Here is a 21756-nt window from a genome sequence, read left to right as displayed (position 1 = left end):
GGGGGGATATTTACTAATCTACCCCCACCTCCACAATCCCTCCAAACATACAGCACACACACACACACAGTACACTAACCGCACCCTCACAGGACAAACACAGCACCTTTACAAACACACAACACCCTTACACACAGCACACTAACAGCACCCTCACAAATACACGACACTCACACAAACCGCACCCTCACAGGACAAACACAAACACCCTCACACACAAACAGCACCCACACACACCACACAAACAGCACCCACACTAACAGCACCCACACACCACACAGCAGTGTGTGTGTGTATATACACACACACACACACACACACACAGTGTTTGTGCTTTAGGGTGCACACCCTAATGCAATAGGCTGCGCACGCCTATGGTTGTATAGGGAGAGGTATTCGCAGTAGAAAGAGGGAAGTGCTCATGCCATTGTACAGAACACTGGTGAGACCTCACTTGGAGTACTGTACGCAGTACTGGAGACTGTATCTTCAGAAGGATATTGATACCTTAGAGAGAGTTCAGAGAAGGGCTACTAAACTGGTTCATGGTTTGCAGGATAAAACATACCAGGAAAGGTTAAAGGATCTTAACATGTATAGCTTGGAGGAAAGACGAGACAGGGGGGATATGATAGAAACATTTAAATACATAAAGGGAATCAACACAGTAAAGGAGGAGACTATATTTAAAAGAAGAAAAACTACCACAACAAGAGGACATAGTCTTAAATTAGAGGGACAAAGGTTTAAAAATAATATCAGGAAGTATTACTTTACTGAGAGGGTAGTGGATGCATGGAATAGCCTTCCAGCTGAAGTGGTAGAGGTGAACACAGTAAAGGAGTTTAAGCATGCGTGGGATATGCATAAGGTTATCCTAACTATAAGATAAGGCCAGGGACTAATTATCTTAGCTGCCGTCACATTCTATGTTTCTATGTCCACAACTTTTTCTTATTCAAAATGTAACAATTTCAGCTGATACAGTGAATATGGTAAGGGAAAGCAGTATGGTTGTAAAGTAATAACCTAGACATGTATTTGTTTTATTCAAAATCTACACAGCAAGAGTCTGTTCCAAACCTGCAACTAAAGCTACTCAAATAGCATGCGTAACAAAATGAAGCTCTAACATGGTGCAAGAAATTAGGAGAGCCTCGTGACTCGCTGCAATATATATTCCATTATTTCTTTAGTTATTTAAATATTGCTAGTTTATGGTTTCTTCTGACCTTCGTAATCCTGAACTGGCAAGTTAGATCAGTTTTCAATATTTCTGGTATCCTGGTCTTTGTTAGTTTTACATTCATGCTCTGTCTTTAATATATTAAACTCAGCCATTCTGAGGTCCGTAATACGTCCTGTCTTCATGTTCCTGACCAGTACCTGTAAGACCATGACAATCCGCAATCTAGACCGCGATTATTAGGAAATATATCTTACTGGGATGATATTCTTTAAGGATTCCTATTCGCCTATAATGTTAGTTTATTTCTATTTCAGGTTAAAGAATTGTCCCAGCCCCCCACTTCTAGCGATGAGAGCTGGTCTCTTTATATGTTGAATTCTCAGAGGACGCAAAGACTGAAGATGTCAGAATCCAGCGAGACCTTTTCAGACGAGTTATTTGAACACAGTGAACTTCACTCCACGCTGTATCACATGATCAAAGATTACACCAGCGTGGGAGCAGTGGAAGCTCTCAAGCACTCCCACCATCTTTTTGTGGACTGTGTTTACCAGTTGTTAAGCATGACCAAAGTATTGACATACTCTTAACAATGACGACACATTTAACAACTTTATTATTAAACACTCAAATACAATAAATATTCACACAAATCACATTCACTCACAAAGCCATTAAGTGCACTAAAGGCCCAGACACATAACCCTCCGTGGGACAGCGATTAAAAATTATTAAATCAAAGAGCTTAAAAAAAAAAAAAAAAAAAAACAATTAGGTCTTTTCCCTAATCTTCTATTTCTGTAAACAAGTCAGAGCCAAAATGTTGTTATATTTCACTCTGGTACAGCAGGCTTTTTATAAACTAGGCACTCAGAAAAGGGAGCATTAAAATGGTTTGTCTTTCCTATGACTTGTGATCATTCCAATAAAATATATTTTGAGTTACAAGCATGTTTTATAGTAACACTTTAAATGCCTGCAGAGGGTGCAAATCTCATTACAAAGCAATGGCGTTAAATCCTCGGTGGCACGTCGAAGGGTTAAAAGAGTTGCTGTATCCTGTCCCACATCCCGTCATACCGGGGGCTGGCCATTGTGGCGAAGGCCAGTATAAGGCCAAAGAAGCTGCTGGATTGAAGTCCATGAATCTCCAGTTCCAACCGGTGCCCCATCAACTGGTTGCTGGAAGGAGAGCCCGGTGAGAAAGCTTACCAGCACGGCAAGCAGGAGGGCAGCCAGAAGTGAAATCACCATCGGTTTGTTGATATTAGAGACAGAGTTTTTCAAAGTTGAAACCCACAGTTTCGCCTGGGTGAAACTACAAAACCAAATAAGACTGATTAGAACCGTCACTAATTATTTAAATGGTCCATATCCTACAATGTATATCTATTTATTAACAATGTACCCAACCTGCATGCTACCTGCGCTACTGTTCAAACAGCAACATTCTTATACTGTTGTGTTATCTCAGAATTGCAGCCACACAAGATACAGGATGCATGTTCACGTTTTAGAGAGATAGAGATAGAGATATAGATATAGATATAGATATATAATTGGAGAAGATGCCTATTCTAGTAACAGGAAGTCACTGGATTCCCCATCTTTATACTGACAGATCGAGTATTTCATACTTCCTGTTACTGCATTACGCAGCACACACGCGCTATATATCTGTTAATATACGGGGAGAAATGGGACTTCTATCACAGAGGCAAGAAATGAATGAATGTGGAAGAATTGGAAATCACTTTAAATTGGGTTTTACATCTTGGGTATGAACAGAAAAGCAGATGATGTGAAGTTATGCGGACTTCAGTTGTTAATACTCTGTAACCGTGTAACACAGCTTTAACCTGCAAATTCATGATTTCCTATTGATGTTTTAACGTGGATTTCAAATGAAAATTCTCAGATATTTCAGACATTACGTTGCTATCCCTTTAAGTTTGCTAAACCAGGTTTAGAAATATACAATTTCTGTGAGTTTCTTCCAAGATAAAGAGATTAATGTTAATAGTTTAGGTGCAATGTTTACCTTAAACCAGTTTCAAACTAATTTAAGAATTAGAGCATGGTAGGCAACCTCCGACTCTCTATGTGTTGTGCACTACATCTCCCATGATGCTCTTACCCCCATATTGCTGGCAAAGCATCATGGGAGATCACATACTGATCGCTGTGGGACCGTGGAGTCATAAAATCTGATCAATTATATTAAAACTCTTACACAGAATGCGTCTCCGTGGGAGGAAGATTACTCTCAGTGGAAACAGAGAGTCTTTTCTCATCTTTAATGTCATCTGCGATCTCCGTACACTGCTCGTCCCTGCGCGACAAGGAACAGCAAAATATTAGACAAAAATGGAACAAAATGACATTTCATATTAAATTCAACCAAAACTCACTCTTTTATGGAATTCTCCTCCGCAGGTTCTGTCCGGGTATAATTTGCAACAAATCGCTGCAATATTGGACGGCTATCCGCATGCTTTGTCCCGACCACCTTCCTAATTTAGAACAAATACATTGCGATTAATAGCGTTCAGATATTTAAAATGAAAGGCTTTAAAAAAAAAAAAAAAAAAAAAAGTTTATGACAAACATACATACACTGCCCTGTACGCCAATAATGAATGCATAATATAGAGTTTAGAGGAGGGGCGGCAATGTTCCCAATCCGATAGGGACGAGGCAGCGTACAGGTTTGGTTTGGTGGTTAGGGGTCATATAAGCAAAATAGACCTAGCATGAGGAGAACATATAGGAGACTACCCTGGATGCAAAGACCGATATAGCAGACTGCCCTGGATGCAAAGACCGATATAGCAGACTGCCCTGGATGCAAAGACCTATATAGCAGACTACCCTGGATGCAAAGACCTATATAGCAGACTACCCTGGATGCAAAGACCTATATAGCAGACTACCCTGGATGCAAAGACCTATATAGCAGACTGCCCTGGATGCAAAGACCTATATAGCAGACTACCCTGGATGCAAAGACCTATATAGCAGACTGCATCCAGGGCAGTCTGCTATATAGGTCTTTGCATCCAGGGTAGTCTGCTATATCGGTCTTTGCATCCAGGGCAGTCTGCTATATAGGTCTTTGCATCCAGGGCAGTCTGCTATATAGGTCTTTGCATCCAGGGTAGTCTGCTATATAGGTCTTTGCATCCAGGGCAGTCTGCTATATCGGTCTTTGCATCCAGGGCAGTCTGCTATATAGGTCTTTGCATCCAGGGTAGTCTGCTATATAGGTCTTTGCGTCCAGGGCAGTCTGCTATATAGGTCTTTGCGTCCAGGGCAGTCTGCTATATCGGTCTTTGCATCCAGGGTAGTCTGCTATATAGGTCTTTGCATCCAGGGCAGTCTGCTATATCGGTCTTTGCATCCAGGGTAGTCTGCTATATCGGTCTTTGCATCCAGGGCAGTCTGCTATATCGGTCTTTGCATCCAGGGTAGTCTGCTATATAGGTCTTTGCATCCAGGGCAGTCTGCTATATAGGTCTTTGCATCCAGGGCAGTCTGCTATATAGGTCTTTGCATCCAGGGCAGTCTGCTATATAGGTCTTTGCATCCAGGGCAGTCTGCTATATAGGTCTTTGCATCCAGGGCAAAGACCTATATAGCAGACTGCCCTGGATGCAAAGACCTATATAGCAGACTGCCCTGGATGCAAAGACCTATATAGCAGACTGCCCTGGATGCAAAGACCTATATAGCAGACTACCCTGGATGCAAAGACCGATATAGCAGACTGCCCTGGATGCAAAGACCGATATAGCAGACTACCCTGGATGCAAAGACCGATATAGCAGACTACCCTGGATGCAAAGACCTATATAGCAGACTACCCTGGATGCAAAGACCGATATAGCAGACTGCCCTGGACGCAAAGACCTATATAGCAGACTGCCCTGGACGCAAAGACCTATATAGCAGACTACCCTGGATGCAAAGACCTATATAGCAGACTGCCCTGGATGCAAAGACCGATATAGCAGACTGCCCTGGATGCAAAGACCTATATAGCAGACTACCCTGGATGCAAAGACCTATATAGCAGACTGCCCTGGATGCAAAGACCTATATAGCAGACTGCCCTGGATGCAAAGACCGATATAGCAGACTACCCTGGATGCAAAGACCGATATAGCAGACTACCCTGGATGCAAAGACCGATATAGCAGACTACCCTGGATGCAAAGACCGATATAGCAGACTACCCTGGATGCAAAGACCTATATAGCAGACTACCCTGGATGCAAAGACCTATATAGCAGACTACCCTGGATGCAAAGACCTATATAGCAGACTACCCTGGATGCAAAGACCTATATAGCAGACTACCCTGGATGCAAAGACCTTTATAGCAGACTACCCTGGATGCAAAGACCGATATAGCAGACTGCCCTGGATGCAAATACCTATATAGCAGACTACCCTGGATGCAAAGACCTATATAGCAGACTACCCTGGATGCAAAGACCTATATAGCAGACTGCCCTGGATGCAAAGACCTATATAGCAGACTGCCCTGGATGCAAAGACCTATATAGCAGACTGCCCTGGATGCAAAGACCTATATAGCAGACTACCCTGGATGCAAAGACCTATATAGCAGACTACCCTGGATGCAAAGACCTATATAGCAGACTACCCTGGATGCAAAGACCTATATAGCAGACTACCCTGGATGCAAAGACCTATATAGCAGACTACCCTGGATGCAAAGACCTATATAGCAGACTGCCCTGGATGCAAAGACCTATATAGCAGACTGCCCTGGATGCAAAGACCTATATAGCAGACTGCCCTGGATGCAAAGACCTATATAGCAGACTACCCTGGATGCAAAGACCTATATAGCAGACTACCCTGGATGCAAAGACCTATATAGCAGACTGCCCTGGATGCAAAGACCGATATAGCAGACTGCCCTGGATGCAAAGACCGATATAGCAGACTGCCCTGGATGCAAAGACCGATATAGCAGACTGCCCTGGATGCAAAGACCTATATAGCAGACTACCCTGGATGCAAAGACCTATATAGCAGACTACCCTGGATGCAAAGACCGATATAGCAGACTGCCCTGGATGCAAAGACCGATATAGCAGACTACCCTGGATGCAAAGACCTATATAGCAGACTACCCTGGATGCAAAGACCTATATAGCAGACTACCCTGGATGCAAAGACCTATATAGCAGACTACCCTGGATGCAAAGACCTTTATAGCAGACTACCCTGGATGCAAAGACCTTTATAGCAGACTACCCTGGATGCAAAGACCTTTATAGCAGACTGCCCTGGATGCAAAGACCTATATAGCAGACTGCCCTGGATGCAAAGACCTATATAGCAGACTACCCTGGCATAGAGCATACATTATACCACGCACAAGGGCACCATTACTGCACACTGGTGGCTATAGTGCCAGGAGGCTTGGCCTGCAGTGTAAGTAGACGAATTGCTTCCAGAATGGAGCTTGCATTAGCTCCCCTGAGCTAAACACTTCAATTCCGGGCCGACTGACTGGACGATAGCCGGCAATCAATGAGCTGAGCCCTGCAGCAGCAGTGACCGGTGAACCCCCAGTTACAAGTCAAACCCAATGTTTGAGTACTTATATTGGGGAGGGGCGCTAAGGCACTCCTGGGACCATAAGCACTACAGTGCACTATATTTGTTAGGGAGGTATGCACGGAACACTACAAGCACCATATAACTGGAACACCGGAGTTCACACACATTTGTACGGCACCTTTACGCAGATTACTGGGTGAGAATGTTAGGATGTCCCTGGACTCCGAATCGCTGTGATGGCAAGTTTTACAGTTACCACTCTAACAGCGTTTTCTGGGGTAACAAATTGAGGAACCATTCCTCTAAACAGCAAATCCTGACCAAGAAATGCGAAGGAGGGAGGGGTCCATATTGTTTTCTTTATTATATGCTTATTAATATTGCATTTTCTATCATTTTCTCTAATTATTACTGGTTTCCTGTATAATTTCCATTTGTTGTGACAATGTACAGTTACTTTTTACGATGTGTTTACACATACAGTCAGTATCAATCAGAGAAAAAAAAAAAATTAAACCAATTCGTTAATACAAAACAAATACTACAGGTACATAAAACCAGTTAACACGTTACCAGCTATTGGATCGCTTGTGGATTTTCCCGTCCAGCTTCTCCGTTCCAAACAGATCCTATAAAAAGTGATAAATTAGAGCAGAGTCTCCCAATAAACACCAATACCACGTCACGTATCGGTCGTACATTATGGGGAAGCACAGTTAATACAGATCATTGGGTTGGTGAATCGCTGCGTTAAACTGATCTCCGCTCCCGAAGTCCGGTTTTGGGGCCTTTAATGGCAATTATGGGAACTCCTTTACAATGTAAAATCCCTGGATTATAAAAGGTCTCTTTAGAAGTGAATGAACACTTACAGCAGGAGAACCAGAGATCATTCCCCTAGGATAGGCTGGCATACTAACCCTCCGAGCCGGCGCCTGAAGGAGAAAACAAATCAATAAATTATAGAATAGATACATTTAAAAAATCAAATCCAGCAGTGTGTCACTTTGCAGGTTTTTATTTACCTTAGATTTTTAGTTATGTTTAAGATAACGTAGGGACTACTTTGTCATTGGGGGGCATAATCCTTGTTTAAGTTGCACCACCGCAAAAAATTGCCAAAAGTCCATTTCAGTTGCCAAGTAAAATTTACCCATAATCCATCAGTGAAATCAATCCCACAAGAGGCATACTGCTGGCATCGCAAACACAGGAGAACAAAATGGCGGCGCCCAGGTATTGAGATCCGGCACAAGGAAGATACAATAGATATAAATAAAGGCAAGTGGGGGAATTTAATATACAAGGGGCACAAGGGAAGGAAAACTGAAAAAAAAACCTATAATAAATATATATAGATTTATATTTCCGTTGAACTTTTACTGAATGGAATACAATTTAGAAAAAGGAGAAGTGAAAATTTGATGACCGCTGTCATTTAAAAACAGGATCTGCTAATAACTTCCTGTGGGTGTCATGGTGGGGGGGAGGGAGGGGGACGGGGAGGAGGAGGAAAGCACCATATGGCTGTTCTGTCTACACAGTGTGCGCAGTTACCTGGTGAGCTGCGGTATGAGGAGCAGCGGGTAATGGTTGGCTGGTATAGTACACGGGGTGCCGGATACATATTTAAAGTAAAATACAGGAATTTGACAGTTTCTGCCGAGCTGGCTGCGACCTTTTATTAAAGAATTTATAACATTATACCGTGATACAGTTTACAGATTCACCTTTGTGTTTAATAAAGTCGGCAGCTTGTGTAATTCATCTGTAAGAGAAAGATTAAGAAATCAGTTTCATAAATGCAAATAACTCGCTTTCAGTAACATTATAAAAAATTAAATCATACAAATTTACCTACAAACTGTCTCCAAACACAGTAATCAGATCTAGAAAATAAAATCACGTCCTTTACAAGAACATTCTGATTTATCCAACATTAAGCAGAAGACTCCGTTATCCATCTCAAAGAAAAATCACAGATTGGAGGAGGATTTCAATTAGTGCGGCTGGAATTCAGGCAACTCATCAGTAATCTCACGAATTTGCATAAGGAGGGAGACCAGAACAAGAGACCTCCTTACACCATAACCTTATAGCTGCAGTTATAATACACTGTGTGCGGGGAGACAGGGGACCTCCTTACACCATAACCTTATAGCTGCAGTTATAATACACTGTGTGCGGGGAGACAGGGGACCTCCTTACACCATAACCTTATAGCTGCAGTTATAATACACTGTGTGCGGGGAGACAGGGGACCTCCTTACACCATAACCTTATAGCTGCAGTTATAATACACTGTGTGTGGGAGACAGGGGACCTCCTTACACCATAACCTTATAGCTGCAGTTATAATACACTGTGTGCGGGGAGACAGGGGACCTCCTTACACCATAACCTTATAGCTGCAGTTATAATACACTGTGTGCGGGGAGACAGGGGACCTCCTTACACCATAACCTTATAGCTGCAGTTATAATACACAGTGTGTGGGAGACAGGGGACCTCCTTACACCATAACCTTATAGCTGCAGTTATAATACACTGTGTGCGGGGAGACAGGGGACCTCCTTACACCATAACCTTATAGCTGCAGTTATAATACACTGTGTGCGGGGAGACAGGGGACCTCCTTACACCATAACCTTATAGCTGCAGTTATAATACACTGTGTGCGGGGAGACAGGGGACCTCCTTACACCATAACCTTATAGCTGCAGTTATAATACACTGTGTGCGGGGAGACAGGGGACCTCCTTACACCATAACCTTATAGCTGCAATTATAATATACTGTGCGGGGAGACAGGGGACCTCCTTACACCATAACCTTATAGCTGCAGTTATAATACACTGTGTGTGGGGAGACAGGACCTCCTTACACCATAACCTTATAGCTGCAATTATAATACACTGTGTGCGGGGAGACAGGGGACCTCCTTACACCATAACCTTATAGCTGCAGTTATAATACACTGTGTGCGGGGAGACAGGGGACCTCCTTACACCATAACCTTATAGCTGCAGTTATAATACACTGTGTGTGGGAGACAGGGGACCTCCTTACACCATAACCTTATAGCTGCAGTTATAATACACTGTGTGTGGGGAGACAGGACCTCCTTACACCATAACCTTATAGCTGCAATTATAATACACTGTGTGCGGGGAGACAGGGGACCTCCTTACACCATAACCTTATAGCTGCAGTTATAATACACTGTGTGCGGGGAGACAGGGGACCTCCTTACACCATAACCTTATAGCTGCAATTATAATATACTGTGCGGGGAGACAGGGGACCTCCTTACACCATAACCTTATAGCTGCAGTTATAATACACTGTGTGCGGGGAGACAGGGGACCTCCTTACACCATAACCTTATAGCTGCAGTTATAATACACCGTGTGCGGGGAGACAGGGGATCTCCTTACACCATAACCTTATAGCTGCAGTTATAATACACTGTGTGCGGGGAGACAGGGGACCTCCTTACACCATAACCTTATAGCTGCAGTTATAATACACTGTGTGCGGGGAGACAGGGGACCTCCTTACACCATAACCTTATAGCTGCAGTTATAATACACTGTGTGTGGGGAGACAGGGGACCTCCTTACACCATAACCTTATAGCTGCAGTTATAATACACTGTGTGCGGGGAGACAGGGGACCTCCTTACACCATAACCTTATAGCTGCAGTTATAATACACTGTGTGCTGGGAGACAGGGGACCTCCTTACACCATAACCTTATAGCTACAGTTATAATACACTGTGTGTGGGGAGAAAGGGGACCTCCTTACACCATAACCTTATAGCTGCAGTTATAATACACTGTGTGCGGGGAGACAGGGGACCTCCTTACACCATAACCTTATAGCTGCAGTTATAATACACTGTGTGTGGGGAGACAGGGGACCTCCTTACACCATAACCTTATAGCTGCAGTTATAATACACTGTGTGCGGGGAGACAGGGGACCTCCTTACACCATAACCTTATAGCTGCAGTTATAATACACTGTGTGCTGGGAGACAGGGGACCTCCTTACACCATAACCTTATAGCTACAGTTATAATACACTGTGTGTGGGGAGAAAGGGGACCTCCTTACACCATAACCTTATAGCTGCAGTGTCCCTTTAATGACGGAAAGGTTAAAAATCTTAGTCTGCAGGTGTCATAAGGGGAGCAAAATGCATGAATTTCTGATTAGATCAGATATGAGCCCAACCCTCTGCGCCCTTCTCTGCCTCTTGGACCCACCTCTGTCAGTGGACGGGCGAGGGAGCTCATTTTGTTGAATAAGTTCTTTCAGTTCCTCCAGTTCTGCGTGTTCTTTTGTGTACATGCGCTTCAGATTCTCCACATGTTGAATCATAACGTCAACAGCTTTACTGACGCGGCTCTCCTACACGACACGACACAAGGAAAAACAAAATCCTTTAGTGTTTTTTGTTAGGCGCTAGTAGCAATATATTCTCACATTCGAAGTATTAGAATTCGTTATCCAGCCACACGTTAGAAATACTCTGTGTCCTTTTAAACACATTTTGTGCAAGTGGTTGTTACGTTATCACGTGCACATTTATTCACTATTAAAAGAAGTGCAATTTTATTCTGTATTGATAAGTCACAGTGCAAATAATTTTTCCATATAATGTTCTGCTCTTCAATTACTTTTCCAGCTATGGTTATTTCTTACAAACCCCCTACTGATGGTATTGAGATCTGTGAATTTGGGCCAGCAAAGAATTGAAACAGATTTAAAGTGAAACCGTCACGTCAACATTATCGTTAATATAATGATTCTTTCATTCAGAATCTAGGCACTTGTGAAAGAAAACAGTTATTTTTATGACAGGATCCTTCGGCCATTACATATACCTCGGGTCGAAGATTGTTTTGACTGTTGTTGGGTCTGATTATGTCACTGCACTGTGCATGGAGTGACCGGGAAGACCAAAGACTTTTTTTTAAAGGCCAACGCTTCCCCTGGCTAATTGGTAGCGTTTGTTCGTGAGGTCCATCAGAACAAATCTACCGAACAGCGTTCTCCTGGCTTTCGCAAAGGTTTACCTCTGTTCGCGCAGTCGAGTGTCCTCCTCGGAGTTCCAGACACTCGACGACTAAGTCCCGCTGCCTGCTTTCGTGCAACAAGTTTTCTCCACCACGTGGCATTCGGTAATACGAACGGCGGCCACACAGAAATAGCACTTACTTCTTGCGGTTTCTTTGAACTTAATGAGCCAGGTGGGTGGTCAGTGTTCGGTACTTTATAATCTCGAATGGTAGGAGGATAAGGGAACCAAAGTTTAAACAGATTCCCGAACTGAGGTGGAGAATGGCTCTTGGGAAGGCAAAGTAGTTTGTCACAGGTAGGGACGAATTTATTTTCCTTTTTTTTATATAACTTAAAGAATATATTTCATTTCAAAATTTGATGAAAGGATAATTACATAAAAAAAATAAAAATGTGTTGATGTGACCATTGTCCTTTAAATAAGGGAATGAACATAAACTTCACAAAAACAGCACAGAGTTTTAAAAACAAAAGCCAAACTAAGCCAGATTGTACACAAGTTGCTCCTTATAAACAGATTAGGTTATCCACTGACCTGATGAATGGCCCCCAACATTTCGGCCCGGCTGGCCACTCTGGCCGAGTGCTGGCTCAGAAACCGAAGGCTCTTCTCCAGCTTTTTCACAATTTCATATGTCTGGTTATCTTCCTCACACAATGGGGTTAATGCCTGAAATAAAGCATTTTATTAATCCAAACATCCAAATCGATCAGACTTCCTGCTTCTACTGATCATTAAAGGGTCCAACGTCTATTTCAAATAGAATTCACAGAACTGAAATACCATGTTTTCCTCCCCAGACCCGAATGATGGATTACAGGCATTCAACATTAAAGGCTCAACCACGGACACAAAGGATCAGACAATAAAACGTTAAACAAGCAAGGTTTCACTCTGTATACACAACACAACAATTATATTCGTAGCTTGCAATAACCCAGTGCCCTCAGGTGCAGAACAAGGGGATGATTGTCCCATAAAATAAAAGCCTTCGTTTGGAGCAGTTAAATGTGTAAATAGCTAAATTTTATGTAATCATTTACCTGTGAAAATATCCTGTTTAGCTGTAAAACTTGCATTCAATCAAATTTGTGGAAACCACAATCATTTAACCGTGAGATCGGACATGATCCCAACAAACAAAAAATACAGAGGGCCAAGATTTCTGTAAGGTTCTGTGGCGAGAGGGTACTAGGCCACTAACAGACGCATTGTAAAAGGTTCTATGGCGGCATCGCCGGTTCTGGGAAAACAGCATTTTTAGTTGTTCACTGCCCGATCTTACTTCCAGAAGTTTTACACAGCTTGCAATCTCCTTCTTCAGATTCTCTTCCGCTAGATCCCGAGACCTTTCTTCCAGACGTAGCCGTTTATCCAGTGTGAACAGATCACATTTAAACCCCAGCGACAGACGCAGGAATTCAGTCTTGGGAATTAAAAAAAACAAAAAAAAACTTTACTTTGTATTTTATTGTTGCACTGCCAACAGAGAATCAGATGTTGAGTAGATCGCTCCCTAATTTTCTGTACTTGTGTGACATTACTATTTTATAGGACACCAAACTAGAGCAATCTGCTAGACTGTACACCAATTTGGTATCCACTGGAATAATGCCGTCCACATTTCAGACAACCCCAAATTAGAAAAATTAACAAATTGGGATGAACTAAAACTAACAAAAATGTCAGCGTACACATCTGTAGACATCACACAAAATCAGGAATCATTTCAATCCACAGATTTCTTTTCCAGAAATGTGTTAAACAAAAAGGGCTATAACGAATGCCCCATTCTATGGTTAATGGAGAAGGTTTTGTTAAATCAACATTTTCATTAAATTATGGTTTAGATAACCGTTTCCTTTTTCCGTCTTTAAATTCTAATTGAGAAATACACGGAGAGATGCTCTGTGATATCCAGAACAAGGTTTACATAAATTCTCTTACCTCCATCTCCTTCTCACTGTTTGAACAGCTGAAAGAAAATAAATACAAATTAAAAGATTATCAGACCACAAAGAACGAAAGATAATAATAAATCGATAAATAAAACCTACTGATTTTCATCCAATATTGCGTTTAGGGAACCGGTTAAAGACTCAGCCGGAGGAATTTCTACAAAATGAAGAATAAAAATGATTCGAGACGGCAGTGCGAGCTAGGAGTGAGGGGCGTGAGCCGACCAGGGACACAAAAAATATATAAACAGAATGTGGGGAACTTGTGTTTAAACTGTCTAAATACATTATATATAACTGCCCTCCTGCAATAGCCAATTAAAGTGTGAACTCGAAATATCACTTCTCAAAAATCATGCTGTGAATGTACACAATACCGTGAAATTTTATCATGTAAATAGATTTGCGCAGTTCAAAAATGTAACTCACGGTTTGGTCAGTAAATTACTAACATTAAATCCCCCCCCCCCCCAAAAACAGACCGTAATTTGTTATAATTCGTGTTTTTTTCTTATACATTAATAGTACATACGTCCCACATTTAAAATAACAAATATGCCAGATATGTTTGTCCATGCAGATGTAAATGGTATATATTCAATATATTCGGTCCTCGATAGCGAGGAGTCCAGGCACAATGTGCTCACACTAGAGTCAGATCCACCTATTTAAATCAAATCAGATTATGTTATGTTCTCATTAAAAAAAAAAAAAAAAAAAGGGGTGCATGACATTCCCCATTTAATGATCCCAGAATGAAGCAAACTTATAAATGAAGCAGGTTTTTTTTTTTTTTACCTTTGTTGGGGATTGATTGGTGCTGCTGAGTTTTGAATTCTGTATCTTCCTGTATATGAAAAGGATGAGCAATTAGATTGAATCGAGGCGTTTATCAGAGTTTTATCCTCTGATGTGCTCACACTGGGGGCATCTTATCTCCCTGGTAAAGATCATCCCCAATTCTGAAAATTCCCATTTTGGAATGTTGCAACAGAGACTGTAAAATGACTTTACTGGGGTTTTCAGTCTAATCGTTTGTAGAAAGGATTGGCAGAACCGAAAGGCTGACGCTCATTAGCGTCTGTCCCACATATAAGTAGGCATTTCACACCAACCCCCCTCCCCCCCCTACAAGAAGACAAACACCCAGCTAGTATTTGGATTGACAAACTGATTACCTAAAAGAATATACATGTCTCTCGCTCAAAGAATGTAAGAGTAAAACAAATTTAATTTCCTTGATTTAAAACTCCCAGTCCGTGCACGAATGCCATTGGTTGAATCGTGATGGTAGGTAAAGATTAAATATCCCCCCAAACCGCAGACAGGGCGCAACACCAATAAAGTCTTCAATAAATGGGGCTCCCGGATATTTACCTAAACACATCGCTACGTCCTTTCTTCCAGTTTAATATACAATTTACACAAATCATACATTATACGGTATTCCTTTTGTATTGAATGAGAAAACACAAACAAGGAAACCCCCTTTACGGATGTGATTCTGGGCGCGGAGATCAGACAGGATGGAGAGTTTGTCACTTGCAAACAGAACACGTTACGCCATAGAAGAAACACTGGTGATTTACAGTGATTTTTATTCTTCCTTCAAACCCTCAGTCTGCACGTGGATTGCATTTCTTGTATAAAATAGAATTTAAAATGGTGAAAAAAACCTTAAAACGTAGTAAGCGGATTTCCTTACCGTAACGGCTGTTCTCGTGGTTAAAGAATCGGGAGTGGATTTTACTTGTAAATCCGGATCTGAAACAGATTGCTTTATATCACGATCCATTTCCTACTCAAACAATGTAGCATATATCGAATAGCTCAGAGCGAGGTTTTACTAATTTGTTTTAGGAGAGCAGCGAGATTGTGGTGCATTGGGGCACGTTACACAAATACTGGCCTCAGCGTAAAACAAGGTCCTGTTCACTAAATAATGAGCTAAAAATCAAATTTTTTAACTTTACTAAAAGTGCATAGTTTTCCCTCCAACTGCACTATGCAGAGATAGTCACTAAAGTGAGTTCAAGGTAAATTCAAAGTGATTTTCAGACGCAAGGCCAGAGCAGCCAAGCGTAGTCGACTTGGAGAAATTTTCCAGCTCAACTATTCTGACCTTAAATGTGAATTTCACTTTAAATCCTCACTTTAGTAACTACTCGACAGTCACAGTTTAGCTATTTTTGCTAAATCGTGATTTGCTTTTGAATTCAGTAACATTCAGTGTTTTGTCAATATACCCCAATAGATTTCTTCTAACCCATTACACCGAGGTCACCACGCAGAGGCTCACCTAGACTTCCCTCAGACGCAGCCGTCTCTCTCTCCTTCCCAGACGCATCGCTCGCCTCCATCACGCACAGTTCAGCGTCTGGTTCTGAGATATTGAAATAGACAGATTTATTCCTATACACAATATATACATAACGGACAAACAATACAGCAGTCACGAGTGAGATATTTTTTAAATTAACCCATTTACGACCAAAGCTATGCCATATATTTCATGATACCAAAGGATTTGCCCAACTCTGAGCAAGGACCAAACACCATTGTATTTAGTTTTAACCCCTTCAGAGTAACACAAGGTAATCATTTTACAAGGTTCCAACATAGTCTGTAGCGCTGTATAGCCTGGGTACCAAGATTCTATCTTTAGAACACATGAGCAGATCTGAAATTCGGAATTTCTGAATAAATTCAGGCTGCATGGCACTCCGCTGGACGCTGTCAGACAATCCCTCCAAATCTAGATCCAGAGAATATCTACAAATAGCTCTATCTAGGTCTTAGAAAGATGCAGACGTTTCGTTTACCAGATGAGATGAGAGTGTTCTCCAGAGATGAGGAAAGGCCATCGGCAGCTGTCTGCGAGGTTAGATCCAGTCTGTTCAAAGAGCACACGGAAAGACGATGAGACACGGAACGTTAAATATCCATATTCAAATAACACGGCTGAACGAGAATTACCTGCAAATATTATCCGCAACTCGATGCTCCGATCCCAGCACCTAATAACCACAAACAGACAGGTCATTTCACTTCCTCAATAACAGCCCAATCACACACCTTAATTCATACTTCCCAAGTGTCCCGATTTTAGATCCAAATCCCTCGGTTCCCTTTTCTAGGAGCTCCACAGAAATAATACTCCCAGTAATGTGTCTAAACTACAATAAATGTATTTAAAAATCAGTCTGTGGAAATGCGATACATTGTTCTTGGTATAAATTACGAGTTCACGAGTTCCATGAATAAAGGACTCTCTAGAAGACCACCAACCACACCCCTCCAGTAGTACCACCACTACCTTGAAACCCAGTGGTAATGAGACAGTGTTCCTCTCCAGCAGACGCTTTTAACCTGCCCCACAGTCCCAGTAAAACCAAGTTACCCCCAGCTCACGGCAAACACAGAGCGAGTCTTGGAAAGTCTAGAAGCCAGATGCAAGTGTTTTATTGCAGAACAGCCGCTTCAAGAGTTAACAGAACAATAAGGCTATGGATATAAAACGACAAATGATGCTACAGACTGCTTTCCATACAGCGTCCTCTCAAAATGCAGCGGAATTTCCATAAAGGCAAAACAGGAGTCCGACTCCCCGTTCTCCATGTAAATGGCACCCCCAGTCTTATATTAAAATGACTGAACCACATAAAAACTGAGACAGATCATCAGGAATTTAGTTACTGACCACATGTATCCAATGATTCCTTTACTATTATTCTCTATTCATATATAAAAATGTGTGCAGAACCCTCCACATGCTGACCAACTGGTAACAAATGCTTATGTATATGCTTGTCAAAGCTGTTGGGGCATGACGAGCCCACTTGTTATGTTTTCATGCACGCAAAAAAAAAAAAAGAATTTAAAAAAATAAATAAAAAATGACTGAACCCCGAAATATCCCCCCAGTAAGCAGGCAACCTGCTGGGTCTCAGCAGAGGGGTCTGGGTGGGGGTCAGTGCTCTACGTACGAGTCACATGTGCCAAGTACTCCGAGTTCTAACATGACGCCAGCAGTCCCCACATGCAAATCCTGGCTATTTCTGCTCCGGTAATTTGAATCTTTTCTGACAAGCTTGAAACGATGGCGGGTTATTGTTCTCAGACCAAGTGCTGCTCTTTTCGAGGTCATTTGCAAGCTGTAAGAGATCTCCTGTAATTAACGTGTACGCACTTCCACCTCTTAAACCAAAGAAAATCAGAAAACTAAATTAAGTAACTGCTGGCAATGATGATGTTGTTTAGATGGAAGTTTACTAAGAGGAAAAACAAAACTCCAACACTTTTTCTGAAATCTTTTTTTTATCTGGGTTTTGTGCGCACAGAATCGTTATTTGGGCGCAGAAGATAAATGTTTGAAATTTCACAATGTTGCAAGGATTAGAGGATTAGAGAATTTTCCATTTGCTCGATAGCACATAAAATCTGACATTTTGTTCATCTCTGGGTAACAAAGCTCACAATGGCTTAAACCTTTTTTTTTTATGAAGAAAAAAAAGTTACCAAACAGGACACAGAGTTCGAGCTGACAGGAAGACGTATCCTAGCTATAAATAAAGCTTTATAAAAAGCCATGTGTTTTAAACTACTTAAAATGATGTTTGTGTTATGTGTAATCTCTCAGAGAAGCCCTCCACATTATTACTTTAAACAGCAATTAGCAGCTGCTAAAAGGAGTAAAACAAAATCGTAATAAATTGACGGACCACGAACTATTCCGTTACTTTAAACATCGCACTGAATTTACATGGTTTATGGAAGCTTAGGAAACCATGTTGCGCGTTGCCTTTTATATTAAGAGGACTTGGTTGGAAAATACCTTTCCATACTTAGCGCCCATCATTTTCTCATCATTTAGCCCGCTGGACATTCCTGTAAATCCACGGGTTCCCCCGAACCGCGGTGACCAGATACCACGCGGCCAGTGGCTTGCATTTCCACAAGAAAATCACTCCAGCTGGGCCGTAACGAAGAATCAAAATGTTCTCAACTAGTCCCAGAAATTATACAAAACTTTTTACTTTCCCTTTTAGTGCAGAGCGGATATTTCTCCATGTTTACGGTTACAGGACATACAGATAAAAAGATATGTAAGTGCCACGTGTCTTGTTCATAGCCACAAGCCACGGCCAGAGGCATTAACTCTCTCCATGCTGGCGAGAGGGCAGCTTGCCTTTATACAGCCGTGTACCACATTGTACGATTTATAGCGAGACGCGGGTCAGGCACCACCACAACTCACATACTGACAGAAAATCAAAATGTAAACATTTACCAGCAACATGCGTCGCACAAAGTGTAAAAAGCAAAATATATTTACACGTACAGACACATTTACGTTACATTATACAAAGCAGAGCCGTTATCTAAAGCAGGTGGCTGGAAAGTCGAGAGAGATAATTATATACTCCCCCAAAATGCATTTCATTAAAAGCAATTATTCAGCAAAGCCGAGCGTTTCATGGGTTAACAGAAACATTAAGCAGATGTACAAGCGAAGAATTTCAGCCGCACAGTCGCCAACCACAAGGCAGATCATTTGTTTTGATAAACATCTCCATATTCCGTAGCGGGTACATACCATCCAGTAATTAACCCCATCACGTCCACATACAATGCATTTTCTAGCACTAAACAGGTGAGTAGATCTTGTACAAAGGGATAAATGAAAGTGCAGAGTTCCTCATTGTAAAAACTAACATGAAGGAGGATATCTAAATAAAAAGGAGTTCAACACCTCTCGCGAGGCCGTTACAGGAACTGAATCGCCCCCCGTAGGTTGATTAACATGTCGGTTACAGGAAAGCAGAGAGTTAGTGGCCTGGCAAGGCTTACCCCATGAATGATGAAACCCAGAGAAGAATGAGAGGAGACTCTGAAATGTAGCCATCAAGTTACAATATATAAAAAAAGGGAAGTAAAAGTTACTACAGTTTCCTGTAACAAGGAAGCCACCAGGCAGAACTCCGAGCCCGACATTTAGAAGGTGCCACCCAGATGGCCTTTATATAGAATATAGAAGTGGGAACTGAAAAATCTTCTGGAACTATGTAAATTGAGGACACTAAACAGAAGGGAGCTGAATGTGGGCCACCAGTTTATTAAAGTGGCATTGAGCGGATATGGCACATTAAGGGTTAATAATATATAGGGGTGTATATAAAAAAAAAAACCCTTTCTATCTCAGTAGAGGTTTTTGCCAGAGGCTCAAGGAAGCAAGGTGAATGGTTAGAGTTAGGACCCACCTAGGGGGGTTTGCCTTGACGTTGGCAGGTGGGCTCATCCTCTCATGGCCATTGGAGGTAACTAAAAAACCTCTATTTGTTTAAAAATACAGAGGGATTAAGGAGAGAGCGCAGGCAACTTGTTTTTCTTTGGTTTTTACTATATATTGGGGCTGATGTGTACTGTAGTCATTGCAGCCGCCCAGTGATGGGAGTGAGCGCAGGACTTATCTTTCTGCAGATAGTTATGGTGGTCGCTGACCTTGGCACAAGCCATCAGATCGATACGGTGTGATGCAGATTGGCTGCGGGGTTAGAACACATTACAGGCCAAGTTATCCTAAAACAATGATATAAAATGTGATACCCTATTAATAACGGCAACTTTTAACTAGATCATGAGGTTAAGGCATTAGGAGATCTCCCCATTCCCACCAGTGGCCGCCGTATTGCACGTTCTAATCTGATACATAACACTGGAAGTCAAACAAACGCCTAATGCCGAACGCAAAGCCCTGGACTAAGATGCAGCCTTGTGTTATTGCTTTATTCTAATTCTTTGAGCAATAATAATAATAATAATGACACGCCATTTATCTGATCCAATGCACGCCCATGTTTGCCCACAGCGATGCCATTGATACACATTTTACATGCACATAGCTATATTATACCCAGTATGTCAATACCAAGCCTTCAACACTTCCACCACCACCTCTGCTGGAAAGCTGTGCTCTGAATCTACATCACTCCATAACTGCAGGGGTAGTGGAATACCAAAATACACCATGTGTGCAGGAAAAAGAAAAGAAAAGTAGTAAAAGTAGTACTGGCACTGCCCACCCACCTACCCACCCATCACATATCCTATTGGCACTGCCCTCCCACCTACCCATCCTATTGGCACTGCCCTCCCACCTACCCATCCTATTTGCACTGCCCTCCCACCTACCCATCACATCCTGCCCTCCATTATCTCCCCTGGTGCAAAGTACTAATAATGGGGGCACCTGAATTATATAGACATGTTCACATAAGGGCACAGCTTGCAGGTTAAAAGGAATGAGTTGGCCCCCATGGATTGTTCGTCAGGATATTTTCAGAGATAGAAAGTGAAATCAGACAAATTAAATTCCAGGCTCTCACCTCGAAGGGAACGTCCTCCATGTGACCATTAACAGAGTCTCCCGCATCTGTCTGAATGCCAACAGACACCGATTCACATCTACAAATAAAGTGTCCAGGCATGTTAAAGGAGACAAACATGTGAACGATTTTGTGGCACATATGGTGGGGGTTTACAATAAAATCTAAACACAACGAACCAACAACAAACAGATCAGAACAATATATATATATACACACATATACATACATACATAGCAGACAAAAACTCCTCACTGTGCAAATAGAAAACAAATCACTATTGTTCACCTGCGCATCTCATTCTTCCTTGGACACAAACACGAGAAAGCATATTTCTACAATATCCGAGTTTGGAAGAACTACCCCATGGCATTGTGGGCGACCCTGCTTACATCTAAAGGGACACTATAGGCACCAAAACAACTTTAGTTTAATGAAGCAGTTTTGGTGTATAGATCACTCCCCTGCACACTCACTGCTCAAATCTGATATTTAGGAGTTAAATCACTTTGTTTACGCAGCCCTAAATCACACCTC

At 41.9% G+C, this 21756-nt stretch overlaps 2 protein-coding genes across 3 annotated transcripts in view; one reads left to right on the top strand and one right to left on the bottom strand.

The window, feature by feature from the left end:
* The window catches only part of DNAI7 (dynein axonemal intermediate chain 7), a 32576-nt gene extending 30616 nt beyond the window's left edge, over nt 1-1960 (top strand). Inside the window, exon 14 of the mRNA XM_063446102.1 lies at nt 1504-1960. Coding sequence (XP_063302172.1) covers nt 1504-1779 — 276 coding nt within the window. The 3' untranslated portion in view covers nt 1780-1960. The remainder of the gene's footprint in view (nt 1-1503) is intronic.
* IRAG2 (inositol 1,4,5-triphosphate receptor associated 2) overlaps nt 1788-21756 on the bottom strand; it is a 67257-nt gene continuing 47288 nt past the window's right edge. For both annotated transcript variants that reach the window (XM_063446681.1, XM_063446682.1), the window contains exons 24-40: nt 21220-21298; nt 16811-16851; nt 16657-16727; nt 16134-16217; nt 15540-15598; nt 14633-14681; nt 13934-13991; nt 13824-13851; nt 13162-13302; nt 12411-12545; nt 11059-11203; nt 8518-8555; nt 7660-7722; nt 7361-7416; nt 3601-3702; nt 3423-3521; nt 1788-2507 (exon numbers count right to left, since the gene is read on the bottom strand). In XM_063446681.1, coding sequence (XP_063302751.1) covers nt 2264-2507; nt 3423-3521; nt 3601-3702; nt 7361-7416; nt 7660-7722; nt 8518-8555; nt 11059-11203; nt 12411-12545; nt 13162-13302; nt 13824-13851; nt 13934-13991; nt 14633-14681; nt 15540-15598; nt 16134-16217; nt 16657-16727; nt 16811-16851; nt 21220-21298 — 1492 coding nt within the window. In that variant the 3' untranslated portion in view covers nt 1788-2263. The remainder of the gene's footprint in view (nt 2508-3422; nt 3522-3600; nt 3703-7360; nt 7417-7659; nt 7723-8517; nt 8556-11058; nt 11204-12410; nt 12546-13161; nt 13303-13823; nt 13852-13933; nt 13992-14632; nt 14682-15539; nt 15599-16133; nt 16218-16656; nt 16728-16810; nt 16852-21219; nt 21299-21756) is intronic.

This window comes from Pelobates fuscus, chromosome 3 (genome assembly GCF_036172605.1).
Source record: "Pelobates fuscus isolate aPelFus1 chromosome 3, aPelFus1.pri, whole genome shotgun sequence".
Taxonomy (NCBI): domain Eukaryota; kingdom Metazoa; phylum Chordata; class Amphibia; order Anura; family Pelobatidae; genus Pelobates; species Pelobates fuscus.
This window is presented reverse-complemented; position numbering and strand designations above follow the sequence as displayed.